The sequence below is a fragment of the Lissotriton vulgaris genome, unplaced genomic scaffold, assembly GCF_964263255.1.
Source record: "Lissotriton vulgaris unplaced genomic scaffold, aLisVul1.2 SCAFFOLD_254, whole genome shotgun sequence".
NCBI lineage: Eukaryota > Metazoa > Chordata > Amphibia > Caudata > Salamandridae > Lissotriton > Lissotriton vulgaris.
The window spans coordinates 2,026,093-2,043,832 of record NW_028243099.1 but is presented as its reverse complement, the minus strand read 5'-3'; the positions used below and the strand labels follow the sequence as shown (position 1 = coordinate 2,043,832).

General features: G+C 39.9%; 1 protein-coding gene across 4 annotated transcripts in view; it reads left to right on the top strand.

Moving 5' to 3' along the window:
* The window catches only part of PTK2B (protein tyrosine kinase 2 beta), a 97,946-nt gene extending 82,379 nt beyond the window's left edge, over window positions 1-15,567 (top strand). For all 4 annotated transcript variants that reach the window (XM_086948501.1, XM_086948500.1, XM_086948499.1 and 1 more), the window contains 3 exons: window positions 10,882-11,040; window positions 12,139-12,219; window positions 13,068-15,567. In XM_086948501.1, coding sequence (XP_086804627.1) covers window positions 10,882-11,040; window positions 12,139-12,219; window positions 13,068-13,283 — 456 coding nt within the window. In that variant the 3' untranslated portion in view covers window positions 13,284-15,567. The remainder of the gene's footprint in view (window positions 1-10,881; window positions 11,041-12,138; window positions 12,220-13,067) is intronic.
* The last annotated feature ends 2,173 nt before the right edge of the window (window positions 15,568-17,740 follow it).

The window sequence follows — 17,740 nt, the reverse complement described above, 5'->3', positions numbered from 1 at the left end:
TACTTTCGAGGAGTAGCTCTCACAGACGAGGTCTGCTGAAGACCCTAGAAAGGAATCCATGGACTTTCATGAGAAAGACCTATAATATGGTAACGAAGATTACCATTAGCTATCAGGCTACTTTCAACTTTTACATCTTATCACCATGTTTATTTTTTGAGGATGTATCATGCAGTCCCAGATCAAGACACCCCTCACTAGGCTGTAAATACACCATGCACAAATTGTAACTCAAAGCACCACTCTAGAAATTAAGTAGTAATTAAAAGGTTCTTGTAGCATAGAAAACCTATAAACAAAGACTTAAGAAGAAAAGGCCACATGTCATTTACCAGGCTGAGCTACTGCTAAGAAGAACTGGTCCAACAGGGGTCAAAGACTAGTGCCTGGTGCACAACTGGGATTGTGTGTGAATTTCCATAAGTAATAATGCATCCATTCGCATGAGTATTACTACAGGTGCAGATTTAGGACCCATTAACAACGCCATTTGAAGTACCTAAGGTAGTACTCCTGTAATAATCATTTACATACTATTGAATGCCTATGTAAATTGGAATCAAAACTTCTAACATAGAAATAAAATTGGATTATTCTGCGACTATACATATACAGTTGATGCACATAGTGCCTTGATTCCACTTTTATTAACAGAGTTTTGGACTTTTTGGAAAATTGAAAAGGCATACACGTGTATGGAAAAAAGTGCTCCTGCACAACTATTCTCTGCACTCATAAATGCTTTTGTGAACCGGGCCCTAACTTTTTTTTAATGAGGAGGAGCCCGTATATTTGTAATATATTTGGACCAAGAAACAAAACTAACCTGTACTATATTTGGGTAAAGCAATATTTTTTAATGATAAGGGGCTCATATATTTGTAATATATTTGGATCAAGAAACAAAACAAACATGTACTATATTTGAGTAGAGGAACCACACACTACATACCACATGGATCATTAGCCACTATGATTCACCATGGCAAACCGAAACAAGTTGGTGAAGGTGTGGGTTACGATACGGACAACAGGGAATAGATCATGTGGAGGGTAGATCCCTTACTAGAGGTTCACTCACTCTACTGCTTCCATCCAAATAATTCTAACAATACGTTGTCACTTTGGTGCCCCACGTGGAGTGTAGTCCCTTCAAAATGTCCTGTACGGAATATACACCACCACAAGACATTACTTTTGGATATCTCCACTCTGAATCCCAATAATGAGTGACTTGGATACCCAAGAAATCCACAGTATCTTGATGCATCGTTTAGGTAACTCTGTAACTCACTTGATCCAGATAGTCTAATGAACATTAATTTCAGTGTTTGCATCCTCTTGGACAATGAAATGAGGAGTTTAAGCCCTCATCCCCTTGACCTCTGTAGAGGAATGTAGCAGAGTTAAATTACCAGCTGCACCACACCCTGAAATTGAGATCTGGAAGGTCATAAGGAAGAGTGAGAGCAGGTTCTGACACCAGTAGGTTTTGGGTCAATTGTTTGTTCATAATTGGATAGCTTCTTGTCTATCTGAATTGTCCCCTCTTTATTTAATTACTGTCTTAATTTTTCTTATTTTGGGTCCACAAAAGAGCACTTAAGACTTGCAGTGCTTTGTTGAGTTGTATCCTTCCACATTACTTCCATTCAGTTAACTACTTTCCATGTGCTTCTTCAGCATCACTTTAGCCCAGCCCCCCTCCCTTTCTCATTTTGCTCACCCCAGTCCTTCCCTCAGCTTGTCCTCTTTCTCTTTTTGCTTCTCCAGCCCATCCCCAAGCACTTCTGTTGCTTATCCCACCCACTTACCTCTTTTTATTTTCTAAATATTTCCACCCCAACTCCGTCGCTACTCCCTGCTTCTCCCCCGCTTGTCGCTCCCTATCCCGCCCCTAGGCAAATTTATTGTGCTTTTTTTGCCCATTACACTATCGCTGTGCTACTATTTTAAACCATTTCAAGATGGCCGCTGGTGAGTACCCCTGTGTATGCATACATAGGTAGGCACCAAGAAATCGATTTGTATTATTTAAACAAGCCCATTAAAAAATGCCCTCTATTGATGTGCGTGCATTCACTGTGGCCATTGTTGAATGGGTTTATTGAAATATTCCAAACCCATTCAAAGATGACTGCCATGGATGAACAAGCATCCACTGTGGCCACCTTTGAATTGGTTTGCTCGTATATTAAAAATGCCCTCTAAAAAAGGTTCTTGGATGCACTTCTATCAACAGCAGCTATCTAATAATTTTTTTAAAACCACTGGCTGAGACCTATTTGCTTTGTCATTTTGCAACAGTGTGATCAGACATATGTCAATATGGAGGGATGTGTTTGTCTCTGTTGTTCTTTGCGAACCTTTACCTTGGTTTCATAGGGATCACGCATACCGTTTTGTATACATCAATCTGCAAATTTCTGAAAGTCAGGTACTCATTCCTCTGACTGACATTTGACATGTTATATTTGTGATAACACATTTTAAGTACTTTAATACAATCAGTTGGTAAGAGGTAAGTTAAATTCATAGCCTTGCTGACACTGTTGATGTACAAATCACACTCAGTTTCCTGCAGATAGTTTTGTTTTTAGAATATTGGTGGTGGTTTTAGCAGTTCCTCCTTCGTATTTTGTCTATGGAAAGTGCAAGCTGGATACTATACAAATTACTTGACCAAAGGTACAAATAGATTACATTTAGATTGCCCAGTAAAACCATATACCTGTCCTAGTGTCCAATACTTATTACCAATTTTCGGTTTACAATGTCTCCACTTTTCCAGCCAGCCATTGGAGATATCTTACTTGAATCTGTAAGCATTAAGGTCTTTCTGAAGGGCATGATGGATGATTGTCTGTTGATGTCTAGGGTTAGGGGTGTTTCAAGATTTTGGGACAGCGACAGAGAAGACTTTGTTACCAAAGTTTGGCAACATGATTTGGGGTACAGGATTTGCGAATCATCAAAAGGGTTTGATTGCCAGACCTGATTGTTCTTTGAGTTTTGCACCACACAAATCTCTTGACCACACAATCAGTGGATTGTGTGTTCATCAATTTGTGTACAATAGTCATGGCTTTAAAAAATACTCTATTAGGAACTGTAAGCTAGAATAGTTTTCTTCTGGCTTTGGAAACCAACTTTGACTTTTTACGCCATATAGAACCCGGTTTGCTGTATTCCGGATTCTTTGTAACTGATTTGGGTAATTATTTATAAGTGGCTAAAATGATGGCATTTCCATAATCCAATTTGAATTAAATTATGGTGTTTATGATCAGGGTTCTGATCTTCAGATCAGTATAAAGAAGGACTTGTCTAAGTGTTTTCAGAAGAAAGAAACAAGGCTGACCAACCTTGGTTACATGAGTCCGAAGGCCAAGTAAGAATCCAACATAGATCCCAAGGTTTCGAGTGAAACTGTCTTATTTTCGGAGGGGGGCCCATACAAGAGGGCCACAATAGTTCAATGTAGGAAGTATTAATTCAAAGCATATCTGTCATATCTGGGTTTAGCTTTAAAAAGATTCTTGACGTTCACCACCATATCATCTGGGGCACCATTACCAGCATTTGGAGAGACACGAAAGATGAGTTGAGGGTCATCTGCATACCTATAAAATGTGGTGTCCAAGAATCAAAGCAAGTGAACCAGTCACGTATAAATATTAAACAAAAGTGGCAAAAGTATCGACCCCACAGAAACACCAAATTCTACATCTCTAAGGGTGGAAAATATGAAGGTAAAAGTGCTCTGCGTTTCTGTTAGATAGAAAGGATTTAAGACAGACAAAAGGAGCACCTGTGACACAAGTGTTGGATAGTCTCTGAATTAAGATCTTGTGATCAGTGGTGTTGAAGACTACTGAGATGTCGGGGAGCACTGAGGCTCAAGATCCCCTTAAATCCTCTACCTGACATAGATCATCCATGCAGAGACCACAACCAACTTGATGCTTCTACTTAAGACTGCTTGGTAGTTATCTAGAATCTTTTTTTGTTTGTTTTATTAAGCCGAGCATCGCGACCATAACAATCACATATAGACAACATTACTAGGAATCAATAATAGATAACATTAGGCTAACATCAATTTATTTAACTTTCCAAGCTGCATGTACAAAAATGATGCCAAGAAGAAAAGCTGTTTGTTTTTAGTAAAAAACTATCATGTATAGCTGCCAAGATATGTTTTAAAGAGCTATGCAAAAAAGTGCAACTTTTTTTTGTAAAGTAGTAATAAAGTGTCCCTGTGCTAAAGTGCTTGTACTAAAGTGCTAGAACTAATCATGTGCATCCTCTAAGCTTTTATTTAAATACCCCATGTAACACCAAACTTCGATATAAAAGAAAGCCTAGATTCCGTTTCAGGATAGCACTACTCATCATCAAATTTTCTAGATTGCTCAAAAACTTCCAGTTTTCATTAAACTTCCTAGAAGTGCCCACTTGCATCGCATAGGCTTCTTCACAGGCCCTCATACATTTCATTTTATTGAGCCATTTGTTGTAGGTGGGAGCTTCCCTCGACCTCCAATTCTGGAGAATTAGAGAGTGAGCGACTAATAAGGCAATAGCAAGAAAAGTCTCCTCGGGTTTCCTCAAGTTTGTCCTATCTTTACTAATTTCAAACTGGGCCAACTCAGCGTCGGGCACTATCTGCTTCTTAATTTCCCTGTTTAAGTCTGAAAAGATCTCCCCCCTGAAAGGCCCTATTCTCAAAGCATGAATGGGAGACCATTTGTTCGCGAAGACGAAGGGGGCTGGTTAAATATCTTTTTTACATGTAAAAAAGATATGTAACCAGCCCCCTTCATCTTCTGCCTGGCAGCGAAAGCATCTATTTTCAACTTCCGGATGTTTTTTGTTGGGTGCTTTCAGAGTATAATATGTCAGCCACCGGGATAAGAAGGCCATTCTTTTAAAGTTAGCTGCCCTCAAAGCCTTACTCCCTCACGAATGTACCTTCTCATGCTTTGAGAAGGTACATTGTGTTTCCCTAGTCATCCTTTCGAGCTGGCTCTCTACAAGCAGAGATTGGCCTGAGTTATGCAGCAGACGATACCAATTCCCTACTCCTCTTAACTTTGCTCCAAAAAGGGCTGTCACAAGTTTGGTCGGTACACAAAGAAGAAATTTCTGCCTATTTAAAAAGTCAGCAATCTGTAAATACTCGAAAAAAGCTGGCTTCCTCTGGTCTCTATTCCTCGACAGAACCTCTTCCCAAGTTATTACCCTATTCTATTTTAAGAAATGCCTTAACTCTAGTAAACAACAAACCTTCCAATTTTTTAAATGGCAAAATTGAATTGGGAGGTCGAGATTTTTGCATTCCCGCAAATTAAGATAGTGTAGCCCAGAGGAGCCCTTAAAAAGAGATTATAGTCTGATGGAATAATACTTCAACATCTTAGATTTTTTTTTTGGAAGATTGGAGATTTTTTAAAATATCGGGGTCTGAAATCTGGCTTCCTGCACCATTGTGTCCACACAAAACAACGTCTTTTGACCCATTAAGAACCAATAAGCGAGCTATTAAGTGTAAAAAAGCAGCATCATAGTATGTCCGAGCATACAGGGCCAGCCCACCCTGTTTAATAGTTAATTGTAATGATGTGAGCTTAACCCTTGGTGTCTTTTTCCCCCAAACAAACTGTCTGAACATAGTTTCTAATTCTTTGAAATAACCAATATTGATTTTAATAGGTATATTAATAAAAAGAAAGACGAGTAGCGGAAGTATCGACATCTTTATAAGAGATACTCGTCCTACCAAACTTAAAGGGAGTAGTAGCCACCTATCCAGTAAATTCTTGATTTTGTCCTGTATTCTTATATAGTTCAACTTATATAACTGTTGGTATTGATCAGAGACATAAATCCCCAAGTATCTTATGGGGTCAGGTTTTGCTGCTTGCAGCTTAAGATTGGCAGGGGTCAAATCTATATCGGTATTCAATATTAGAATTTCTGTTTTATTTTGATTAATTTTATAACCCCCAATTAACTCGAATTTACTACATACCCTCATAGCCAGTTCCAAATTCTGACTATTGGGTTTCAGATATAAAATGATGTTGTCCGCAAATAGCTTTAATTTGGCCATGCCCAAGATTGGAGCATTGATTGCAGCATTATTCGGCATTCTTAGGGTCAATGGCTCTATAAAGAACGTAAACAGCAAAGGGGAGAGCGGGCACCCTTGTCTTGTCCCCAGATTTATTTCAACTATACCAGCCTGTTTTGTGTTTATTACTACCTGAGCATGGGCCCCCCTGGAAAATATTGGGAAGCATTAAAATAACCTGGGGAAGGACAGCGAACCTCCCAAGAGCAAAAATCAGAGTGTTCCAATTTACCAGGTCAAAAGCTTTTTCATAATACAAGCCGGGATTAGGTTAAAATTGCAGTAATCCAGCGTCTGTATTAAAAATTTGTTGTTTGCTGACATAGATCTTTCATTCATAAAGCCGGCCTGATCTTTATGAATTATTTCCTGCGCAACAGATGAAAAATGCTGTGCCCAAGCTTTCATTAGGATCTTATAATCCGCTTTGAGGAGACTAATGGGTCTATAATAATTGACGTCTTTTGGATTCTTATCCTTTTTCACAAAGCAAATAATGACCACCTCTTTAAAAGATGAGGGTACCTGCCCCCAATTTCCAATATGATTAAAGAGTTTCATCAAGGGTAAAATCACTTTTTTTGCAAATACCTTGAAGAATTCTATAGGGAGCCCTACCTCACCACGCGCTTTAGCTCCGGCCATAGATTTAACACCGGCCAAAACTTCTGAGCTTTCTAAATCTGATTTTAGCTGGTCTGCCAAGGGGATGGATAGTCTAGAGAGATTTACGTTATTAAAATATTCCTGTATATTGCCTTCCCCGACCAGATATTCTGTAGTATAAAGCTGTTGGTAATGTTCCATAAAAACATGCGCAATCTCTTCACTATTTGACACTTCGACTCCGGTCTTGGGGTCTATCACGTTCGGAATTACAGCTTTCTCTTGTCTAGTTTTTGTAGAGCTAGCTAACAGTTTGCCAACCATTTTGGCTGTCCTCATAAACCCGTTGTTGATTGGTTCTGGAACTACTAATCTCCTCTATTAAAAAAAAATCCCTCAGAGCCTTTTCAGCGTCCTTGAGCTGATGTGAACATGGCGCAGTTTTCGAAGCCTGTACCTTTTCCACAGCGAGCTGTAGTTCAGCTATTTTTGTTCGTCTGGCTCTCTACTGGGCAGCCGAGAAAGAGATAATTTGTCCTTGCGCCGCAGCCTTGGATCCATATTCTAAAACCCTCCACCCATTTTTGATCCTGAAGGAGGAGACGATCCATCTGCCACCTGGATCGCTCCCCTCTTGCCTCGCAATCTCAAATTCAAGCTGGATATAAGAATGATCAGAATAGGAGTTAGTCCCAATGTCTGTCTTTAGGATGTTGAGAGATCTAGATGTTAAGAAGAAATCTATGCGAGATGCAGTCTGATATTGGCGAGAGTGGCATATATAACAGTTCTTGTCGGGGTTGCCTTTTCGCCAAGGATCTACTAATTGGTAGTCGTACCTAATAGCTTCAAAGAGTCTTTTAGTTATTGGTTTCAATTGTTTTTTACTTTTATTTGAAGTATCCTTTTTTAGATCCTGTATATAGTTGAAATCCCCCCCCAATAACAATCTGGCCAGGGACACCCGTTAATACTTCATTGATCTTGTTCAAGCTCGAAGCGTCGTCCATAGTAATTTACAGAATTTAAAATTCTCCCATTCAATCTCCTAGCTACCTATAACCATCTCCCTTGTGGATCCCTGCAAACTTGCTCAAATTCCCAAGGCAAATTTCTAGAAAAATCTAGAATCTTTCTTAAGTGATTGGCTGATATTATTTGACATCTGTAGACTCCTCAAAATCTTTACAGATTCCAAGTGTACCTATTCTTCAGTAAGTTATCTTATAAGGGGGTTACGTATGCTTATCTAATTTATATTTCATGCACATATGAGTATATTTCTCAGTTTGTTCGCTGTGTATATCTTACCCCTTTTCTCTTTAATTTCTGTCTTCATTCTCTCCGGAGCCTGCTTCACACATTTAAGATGGTTTATTATTATGAATTACAAAGGCACACGTGATCCTCGGATTAAGAATTAATCAGTACATAACCAATACAAAGGGGGACCCCTGAGAGCAAATGATAGGCAGGTGAAAGAGGGGAAAATTTCAAGAGACCAGCACTAGCAAAAATTCAACTGCCTATATAGAAGGGTTTAATTAAGCTCAGAAGAGGGTCACAGTAATACAGGACAACAACTAAGGCTGACAAGCAGATATATTCAAAGAAATCAGAGAGTTAAACTAGTTGGCGGATTTGTTTTTCTTTTATTATCAACATTTCAAAAATGTTATATCAAGGTTCACATAGTGTATAAATAGATACATAATGTATAATACATAAATACATACAGGTCCCACACATAACAATCACAGCCATCAGTCATGCTCACACTCTCTCATGGTAACATACACATTCATTCAACAATAAAATTCCTAGAACATCTAAAATCAATCCAGGTGGTAAACATTTCTGTGATGTCAGAATGGAGGGTTCTCGTATATCCTCCCAGAGGTGGATGGAGGCAGGGTCCAATTGCACGAGAGAATTAAACGCCAACGCGTGTTTCGGTGTACGGCCCAGGAGGAGGCCCCACCTTCACCAGGGCGGTAGATAGATAAGTAGTGTGGGACACACAGACAAACCTAGGATTTAATAGCATCCACTCAGATCCTTTTTAAAGTAGCATAGCAATTACCATGCAGTTAAATGAGTCGATATCAGTGCCTGCGGTGCTAAGTATGGATCAGGCTTCGAATGGTTCCAGATTTATTCAGACTCCGCGATGAGCCAAGAAGAGAGGGGAAAGTATCCTCCGTCGTACTTGGGACTTTGATGGTTCATGTCTATGAATTTCCTAAACTGAACGTTGATATTTTGGCCTGCCTCAGATTCTTTTACCAGACATATGCCATGTTTACTGGTCTCCCAACCTATTTACAGACACTATCATTAGGCCAATGCTTCTAAGATTGGCAAACATGTCTTGCTGGAAAAGATAGTGCTATCAAAGGTTCCTAAGATTCAGGTTTGACCAAAGTGCATTGCATTTGTTTGTGCAATAGAAAAAAGATGCATACGTACAACTAAGCACAGTGCTATTATTATTTCAAAGCAGACGAGAGCGAATTAAAGCTATAGTCAAAAAGTAGGTAATGGGGGAGGTCTTTCCCAAGAACCTTTCAAATAAATAACTCTCCAGAAATTGTGCATGAAAGCAAATAAATGCTTGATGAAGCCACTGTTTCTGATCGCACATTGGCCAAGTTGAGTGAGCTGTAGCAGGTAGTCCTGTGTTGTAGCCAAGCCGGATACCCATCTTGCGTGGGCTGTTGAATGCGCTCATCTCCAAAGCTGGAGCAGATCTGTATAACTGTTCCCCTACAGAGCATAACCCAGCTAGGGATTAACTAGGAGCTTCTGTTCTATTATGGTTAATTTAAATTTTTCCTCACCAACAATGTGCATTGGCCATTACTTGTAAAAAGCCATCCAGAGCCAGCGCTTTGATAAGCCGTTGCTGGTTGCATTTGAAAACAATTTGTCTTGGCCAGTCTTGGGCACAGTTTGCCCGCATTGCCATCTGACATTGAAGTTTCCATAAAAATCTGGTATCCAGTCAAGACTCTAGGGCGGTTGTCACATTTCAAACTCCAAAGCATCTCCAGCCATTCTTGCCTGCCCAGCATAGCTTCTGCTTTCCACCTACTACTAGAAACGAGTTTGTCAGGTCCACAGTCAGGGCGTGTTAACTTTATGATGGCGGAACCGAGCCCAAACTGCTCCATCTGAGAATTGTGTCAAAGTTCCTATTAGGCTGAGTGTGGCTCTTGCCAGTCCTGACTTTCCAGCAGAAGCTCTTTGCATTCTGGGAATGTTATACCTCTAAAGGTAAAAGTGGCATTAACGGTATGACAGCTTTGCATAGTGAACTTGGCTTCACATGTCATGCACACTGCTGTTTCACAGACTTCCCATCAGCTGCTCTTTTTATGGAATTTTTTAGACCCAGAAGGATATAACTGGTTCGAAAACAACCCCAGTGCAAATAACATTAGTTCCAGTTAACTGCTGTTCTATTGTACCTGATTATATCCTATGGGAAAAAAATGTTTATGCAACTGTTTTTGTATATGCTCATACCGATTGCACGCTGTTTGGCATGGACGATTGCCATCACTTATAAGCAGGTGCTTAATGCCTATGCAATTTGATCTTTCATCCTAATTGAATCAATTGCGCATGGGTGTGCAAATACAAGTTGCACCCATTTTAGCTCTCAGGAGTCTAAATTATCCCATTAGCATCATGCAGCTATTTGCATGTGCACACTAGATGTTAAATCATTTATATTCGATTGTTTCTTCCCTAGAAAATATTTGATTTGCAGTTTCAAGTGTCTTTACGTTTAAACACAGGTTTTTCTTGTTTTAACTTCCTTTTTAAGAACTGTTTAATTCCCCTTCGATTACGGCTCTGTCTAACTTCTCTTTTTCCACTCCATTTAATGCATTAATTATCTTCATTGTTTTAGCGCTAATATGATTAACTTGTAAGTAGGCAGCCCTGTTACAGGAATTTCCTGTGGTTCAGTTCCTTTCCGTGTGTTGGGCAGAGCAAGGGTTGTGCCTGGGATTACTGGATTGAATTAAAATTGTTGGGCAGGTGCACACTATTTTCTCATTTACATTATTGTCATTATTCATCATGCTTTTGACTCAGTGCTTTACAAGTTATGCTTTTTACTGTTTTAGGCACAGCCGATCCAGCCGATTCAGCCAACTCCGACTGCGAACCTGGACCGAACAGAAGATAAGGTGTACTTCAATGTGATGGAGCTTGTCAAAGCAGTGCTTCAGCTCAAGAATGATGTTGGCCAGCTTCCTCCTGATGGGTATCCTCTTGTTGTAAAGGTGAGCACCTCAGACTCCCTGCTATAGTAGTGATGTGTGGTCCACTCCTGGAATGGTCACTGGCAGCTGAGTCTTTTAGTGTCTACCAGAGGATGGACATGGAAACCCTTCTTGGAACATGGAGAGGATGTGTGCTGAGGCCATGGAAATCCAATAGTCTTTCTACTGGCTGATGGACAGGATCATAATCCCTTGTGAGACAGGTGTTAGATCCTGGGTATAGCCACGATCAGCTTGAAATGATGCACTATTGCAGTTGAGAGATAGGGTTCACAGGGAGCTACGGTGAAAGCATCCGAGGAGAGTGATGGTCTTGCAACAGAAAGCAAAATACCACCAGTATCTATTGAAAACCAATTTCATCTCCTCTGGATCCAGTGTTGGGAGCTGTACCCCGAATTAAAGGTGTTCTTGGGTCACTAGCCTCTGAGTGAAGAGGTCTGATGATAGAGCTAGCCGATGCTGTGGACTGGCGATCTGGAGATTCTTTTGCGTCTAAATAATATAGGAGAACCACAGGCTTGGCAGTGCAGCAGTCTCATTGATTAGTGGCTGAGCTCCAGCAAACCCTAAATGATCACCAACTATTTTATGGGGTAGTGGGTGGATGGTTTTCTTTATACAGAAAATATTTTCTCTGTGAGGATTTTTTTTTTTTTTTAAACAATTGCACTTACAAATGCATACTTCCATTATACTTACTGATGAGGTTTCTGCACCTAATGAAAGATCTTCACAAGTGCACGTGGAATTGATGCAGTGTTTATGAGATTATGGATATTCAAAAACTTCAGAGAGTTCTGTTCATTACTTTTGGGATTTTTGTGAATAGAATTTTGAAATCAACTCCAAATTTAGGGGATAACCTATAGGAGTACATTTCAACTTTTTAAAAAAAAAAGTTTGTTCCACAAAACTGGAATTTAGCTCTATGTCTCCGACTGATAGGTCTTCAGTAGCAATGACTGTGTTAATTGTCAATGGAATCCTTAGTGATTTGGGCAGCCCCTGTTCTCTGCTCTAGCAGTAGGAAGGGAAGCATGATTCTGTTGTAGTATGTTGCTTGCATTGTTCAAGCTGTTGTTATCTTGTTTACAGAATGTAGGACTGACCCTTCGACTGCTAATAACAAGTGTGGATGAGATTCTGCCGACACTCCCTTCAACATCACGCACTGAGGTAGGCCCAGGGAATGTGATGAGGATAACGATGCTGAGTATTTGTGCATGCCCATCAAAGGTTCATTAGATACAGGGGAGTATGGGAAGCCTTTAAAGTAACACTGTGAGTTGACAACAAAATATTTCCATACTTATAGCTGCTGCTTTGTGAAATTGTCTTTCACAAGGTATGTTTTCATGAATTGTCACAGTAAATGGATTTGCCCATTGATTTATTTTGCTACAGTCTTAAAATTGATAGGACAACATAGAATTCTTGTTACAGATATGTTCGGCGAAGGTGCAATTGAAATATGGTGGTGATGACCAATGGAAAATATTTTGAGTAGGTTTGCCTTACTGTACTATAAATTGAAGAAGGGTCATAATATTTGTTTAGGAAAGGTGATGTACACATGGATGCACTAACAGCTATTATGGTAATATGAATGTATTCTTTAAAAAGCAGAGAACAGATTAGTTGTTATTACACTCACATGGTTGCTAGAAGGGTTTCGGATGATAATATTTTTTGTATGAATTTTAAATATTCTTATCAGGAAGTTAGCTCTTTCTTAAACATCACAAAATATGTTTTCCCACAAATGTAGAAGGCAATATTAGGTGGTCTTCAAGCATGCTACTGTGGGCCAAGCGTGGTGTGGATAAAGCACTGCACGTTAGGTCTTAAATGACCTTGTTCAGAGTCAATTCTGTGAAAACCCTTTCAGATATGAGACCTTTTTGTACATACTAGACAAAAAGTGAAAATATCATGTCCAGGTAAAAACAATTAACCAGTTTCTTTAAGGCAGCCCTGTTGTTATTTCAGTTCACATGACGGTCTCTATTTTTTATTAATTGCAGATTGAAGGGACACAGAAACTACTAAATAAAGACCTTGCAGAACTGATCAATAAGATGCGCATGGCCCAGCAAAACGCAATGACTTCACTGAGCGAGGAGTGCAAGAAACAGATGCTGACAGCAGCTCACTCCCTGGCTGTGGATGCAAAGAACCTGCTTGACGCTGTTGACCAGGCCAGGGTGATAGGCAACTTAGCAAAACCCGCCATAGACTGATGGAAGTCAACACACCGGTGCAGGATGCAAAATACAGCTTCAAGCTCAGTGCTGCTTCCAGCCAGATACCCTCCCTTTGTGTTGTATTTATCGATTTTACGAATACAGAGAGGCTGCTTAGTCCTGGTGGTGCATGTTCATCGAGGGAATCGCAGACGTCTTTGTTTCCAATGCTGCTAGAGGTCCATGAGGAACAGAGTGGAGAGAAGAATGGAGCTTCCATAAAGAAAGGCACCTCAAGACTTGTCCGGAAGGGCCATGAGAACCTACAAGGAACGGGGACATTTACAAGCCGTGTAGAAATTATTTTTGCAGTTCTAGTTGCAGGTTTTCCTCAGGGTCGACGTTGAGCCCCTTGGCCATTGTGCTGGTGTCCTTTTTTATTTGATTGGAAGTAATGTTTGACAGAGCATACTGAAATTCATCCAGGTGACTGTATTTCTCAAAACAGGGACACCATTTTTATTATTTTCTTCTAATTGGAGAATGAAAATGGCTTGAGGTTCCAAGGAATATGCTCTTTAGTGGTCCACTAATTTATCTCCAGGTGGATGTCACTCCTAATAGCGATGACTGCAGTAAATTGCACACAAATTTCCTTTGTCGTTGAACTGTGAGTCAAAAATATAAAGTGCTTCTGTACTCTGAGAGGTCCCTTTTAATATGAACAGGAACAGTTTTTGCATTGAAGCTCTTTAAAATCGGATATAAGCGAGAAAGCACAAACACAGAAGCCAAAACACAAGTAGTCTGACATAAATGTATAAGTATTTTTGTGAAAAAGTCTTTATATTTGATTAATGGTTTAAAAAAAAAACAGTGGTTAAGCTTTGTTCAGTATTTTCAATCATTATATCAATGGCTTATTTACTATTACTTTTTCCTTATCTATATTTGCTTTTCCTGTGAGAGGAGACATTTTTTGTATGCTCTCATTGGTACTGAGAAACAAGGTGTTCATGGGTTCTTGCATGCATTCTTCTAAAAGTCTTATGAATCCAAGCAATCTTCTCCAGTCACATCCTCTTCTTGGTAACATCTTTTCCATTCCTTGTAAAATTGACGAGGTGATAGATTGGTGTTTACTAAGAAGCTCTGTGTTTTCAGAGAAGACTACACAATGGATACCATTGCACAGAATTTCCTCAAGGAACCCACTACAATGTTTCTTTTTTTAATTAACATTACTTTAGTTCTCACAACACATCTGCTACAATCAATTCTTCTTATCCCAAACCTTTCTGTATCCCTAAACGTAACCATAAGTATTACAGTCTCTGTTAAAATTATCTTCTTTGTAGACCACTGCCCTGTAGTTTATGAATGTTCGATTTTGCAGGGTATTGATTTTGACGTACCCATAGTTGTGTAGTTTCCATTTTCCTACACACTATTTTATTTTTTCCCTTGGAATTGTTAGCTGGTTCTGAGAAATCACGAGTATTTTGTGCGCGAGTGCGCCCCTTGGTTATTTTTTTTATCGCAAGCAAATCAAGACCAATTTGTATTAGAGTGCATATCTTGCTTAGCTCTTACTCACAACCGACTAAATGCAAAGTGCACCCATGTACAAAATGCTTGTGAAAGTGCATAGATTCATTCAGAACCTGTTGGTCCCTCCACCCACAGAAAAATGGGAATTTGTATGGTTTTTAGAGGATTACAAAAACTTTTCGAAGAAAGAATATAAATAACTGAAAACACACAAAATCCTAAGCCGTACCCTAACACTACCTATAAACAACCCATAACGAAACTCTGACCTTCCATAGCGCCTGGATACTCTCATGGGAGATAGTGAGCTATAAAAATACCCATAACATAATGTAACGTTACAGGACATGTTCTTCCCACTGAAGGAGGAATAGATTAAAGTAATTCAATCCCAATGTGAGTTTTCTTCCATACAGTAACATTCCACTTCACAATGAATCTGATCTTTAAGGAAATGGGGCCTAAACAGTGGAGCTTATGTTGAATCTAAATATACCATGAACTGAGCTCTCCAGTAAGTGAGGACATTTTATAGGAATGAAAACTGGTACCATTTTACATTACTCTGAGGAAGGGCATGACAAAGGAATATTTATTTAGAATCGGCCACTATATTTTTTACTGTGAATAAGGCCAAAAGTACCTTTTACTCTTACTTTTTAAGTGGGTGTTTTCTGCACAAGATTATTCCCAGTGTTTGTTCCTGCTCCTCATTTCCTGTGTGCTCAGGGTCGCCCTGCTGTTGTGGGGTTGGGGCCATGGAAAACAATAAAAATATATGTTGAAATGATCTCTCCTGTCTTTGGTTTTCAAAAATGGTAATAAGGTCAACTTCATTCCACTGGGTCCTCCTCTTCCCCTCTTTCACCATCTCTTTCTGTATCCAAATATCCATCATTCAGAAAAAAAGAAGGGAATTTTTTTAATGTCTTAAAATCTAATAATCAGGTAAGCATTAAACATCAACTCTTGCAGCAGCAACGTCAAAGTTGTTATAAACGATAGAAGCCAATGTACTAAATCATTTTCAAAAAAGCTTCTTGTTTTTAAAAATATAAATACATTTTTTTAATATAAAATATTGTTTTGCACAGATCCAGAAAAACATTTATGTTGGTCTCCATAGTGTTTTTGTAGGGGATTAAATGCATCTGTCAATATCTATTTACAATTTATAATATTTCAGTTCAATGTATTTAAAATTTTGAAAATCAATAAAATAGCGTACAAAATGTATGGTACGATCTAAGACAAAGCACTATTGCTACAGTAAGCAGAATAAAATAAAATAAGAATACAAAACAAATCTCCGGCTCGGTCCTGGACCTGCGGCTGTTCCTTCAACTGCTCAACTTCGGGCTCAAGTCAGTGTCCATTTCAAAACCAAGCATAGGAAAGCGGAGAAATACTTGACCCAGCCCTGCCATTCTAACACCATAGAGAAGACGAGAGAGCGTCACCATGCCAGTTACATCAAGGTCTTCAACCACGGAACCAATTGTTCAACTGGTCCCAACATGCCTCAAATTTCCTAGGCCTTCCTCAATACAGCAGCAAATTGAGGCCTTTAAGGAGGCCATGCTGCAAATGTTTAATGCAGTTCCTGCTTCCATTCTGCACCTTTGGGCCCCATGAAAAAGCAAAGGCCCCCAGTTGGGTTACTGACACTGTCTGCCCTTTTGGGACTCATTACTACGTACAATGCCGATAGAACCATCTCCTCCAGCCCTGAAACCCACTCCGGTCCCTACTACCCTACCCTGAGGACACCGCCACTGGAGATGGAGGATGATCTGATGCAAAGGCCAATGTCAGACCCTCAACCTACATTGGCTTGAGTCTGATTGATGTTGTGCAATGAAAGAGCAAACAATCCTCCTGTAACTTGATTCTAACCCAGTGCCTCTGCCACGTCCCTCCCACAAGCAGAGGCTGTATGACTGGGGCTGCTAAATCACTAGAATTGCAGATATCCTCCATTGCGACCAAGACAAATGTTCTAACGGAGGTTTTGCAGCATGAGCCAGCGACTGCTGAGCCCTTGGTTACTTTTAATGATGCGCTCACTGGTTCTTTGATGGCCACTTAGTCAAAGCCTTGTTCTTGCCCTCCTGTGGATAGGCGTGTGGCCAGAAGTCACAGACCAACACCTGGTGACCTACGCTGTTCTCACCAAGTTCCATCCTCCAGGCAGCCTTAATGTACAGGCCTTGACCAGAAAGGTGAATACTAACCCATTTCCAATCACTCCCCCTGATAGTGAATCTTAACGGAGTAATGCTTTTGGCAAGCGCATATTTTCGTCTAGCACTGCGATCTATAAATGTGGTTTGTTTGCTGAACTGTTGCATGCATGCTCTACGGAACATGGCCAGCGAGTCCTTGAAGACCACAGGGCCTCTTTGTCCCAGAAGATCCATGATAGACAAGACACAGCAAAATATGTTCTCTGCTCTGGTCTGGATACTACAGATTGCTGGGGAGGGCATTTGGTACCAGCGTTGTCTTTTGGGGATACGCCTGGAAGCATTATACATGGCACAGGCTTGGGTCCCACTATTTTATTGAGATGGCATACTCTGCATTTTGAGTGCTTTAGGATGGCAGAGGTACAGCATAAGGTTGATGAACCCTAGTAAATAGTTTTGAACAAATTCAAAAGTATTAGAGGCTATTTCAGAAGGTTGGCACATAGGAGACAGTCTTCCTAACCAGTGATGCTACAGACACTCCAATTCTTTTGAAGTGGCAGACAATGTGCGGGCCAGTAGCGGCATCAGTCATCCAATTCCCCTTCCACAAAAACAACCAAATCACTTTAGTATGAATTGACGTACATGACCAGTGGGAGGCAGGATTCAACATTTTCTCCCATGTTGGTGATCCCTCACATCCAACAGAAGAGTATTATAGATTGTTCAAACTGTTTTCTTCACCCTGCCCACTATTCTCCCATGCCATAG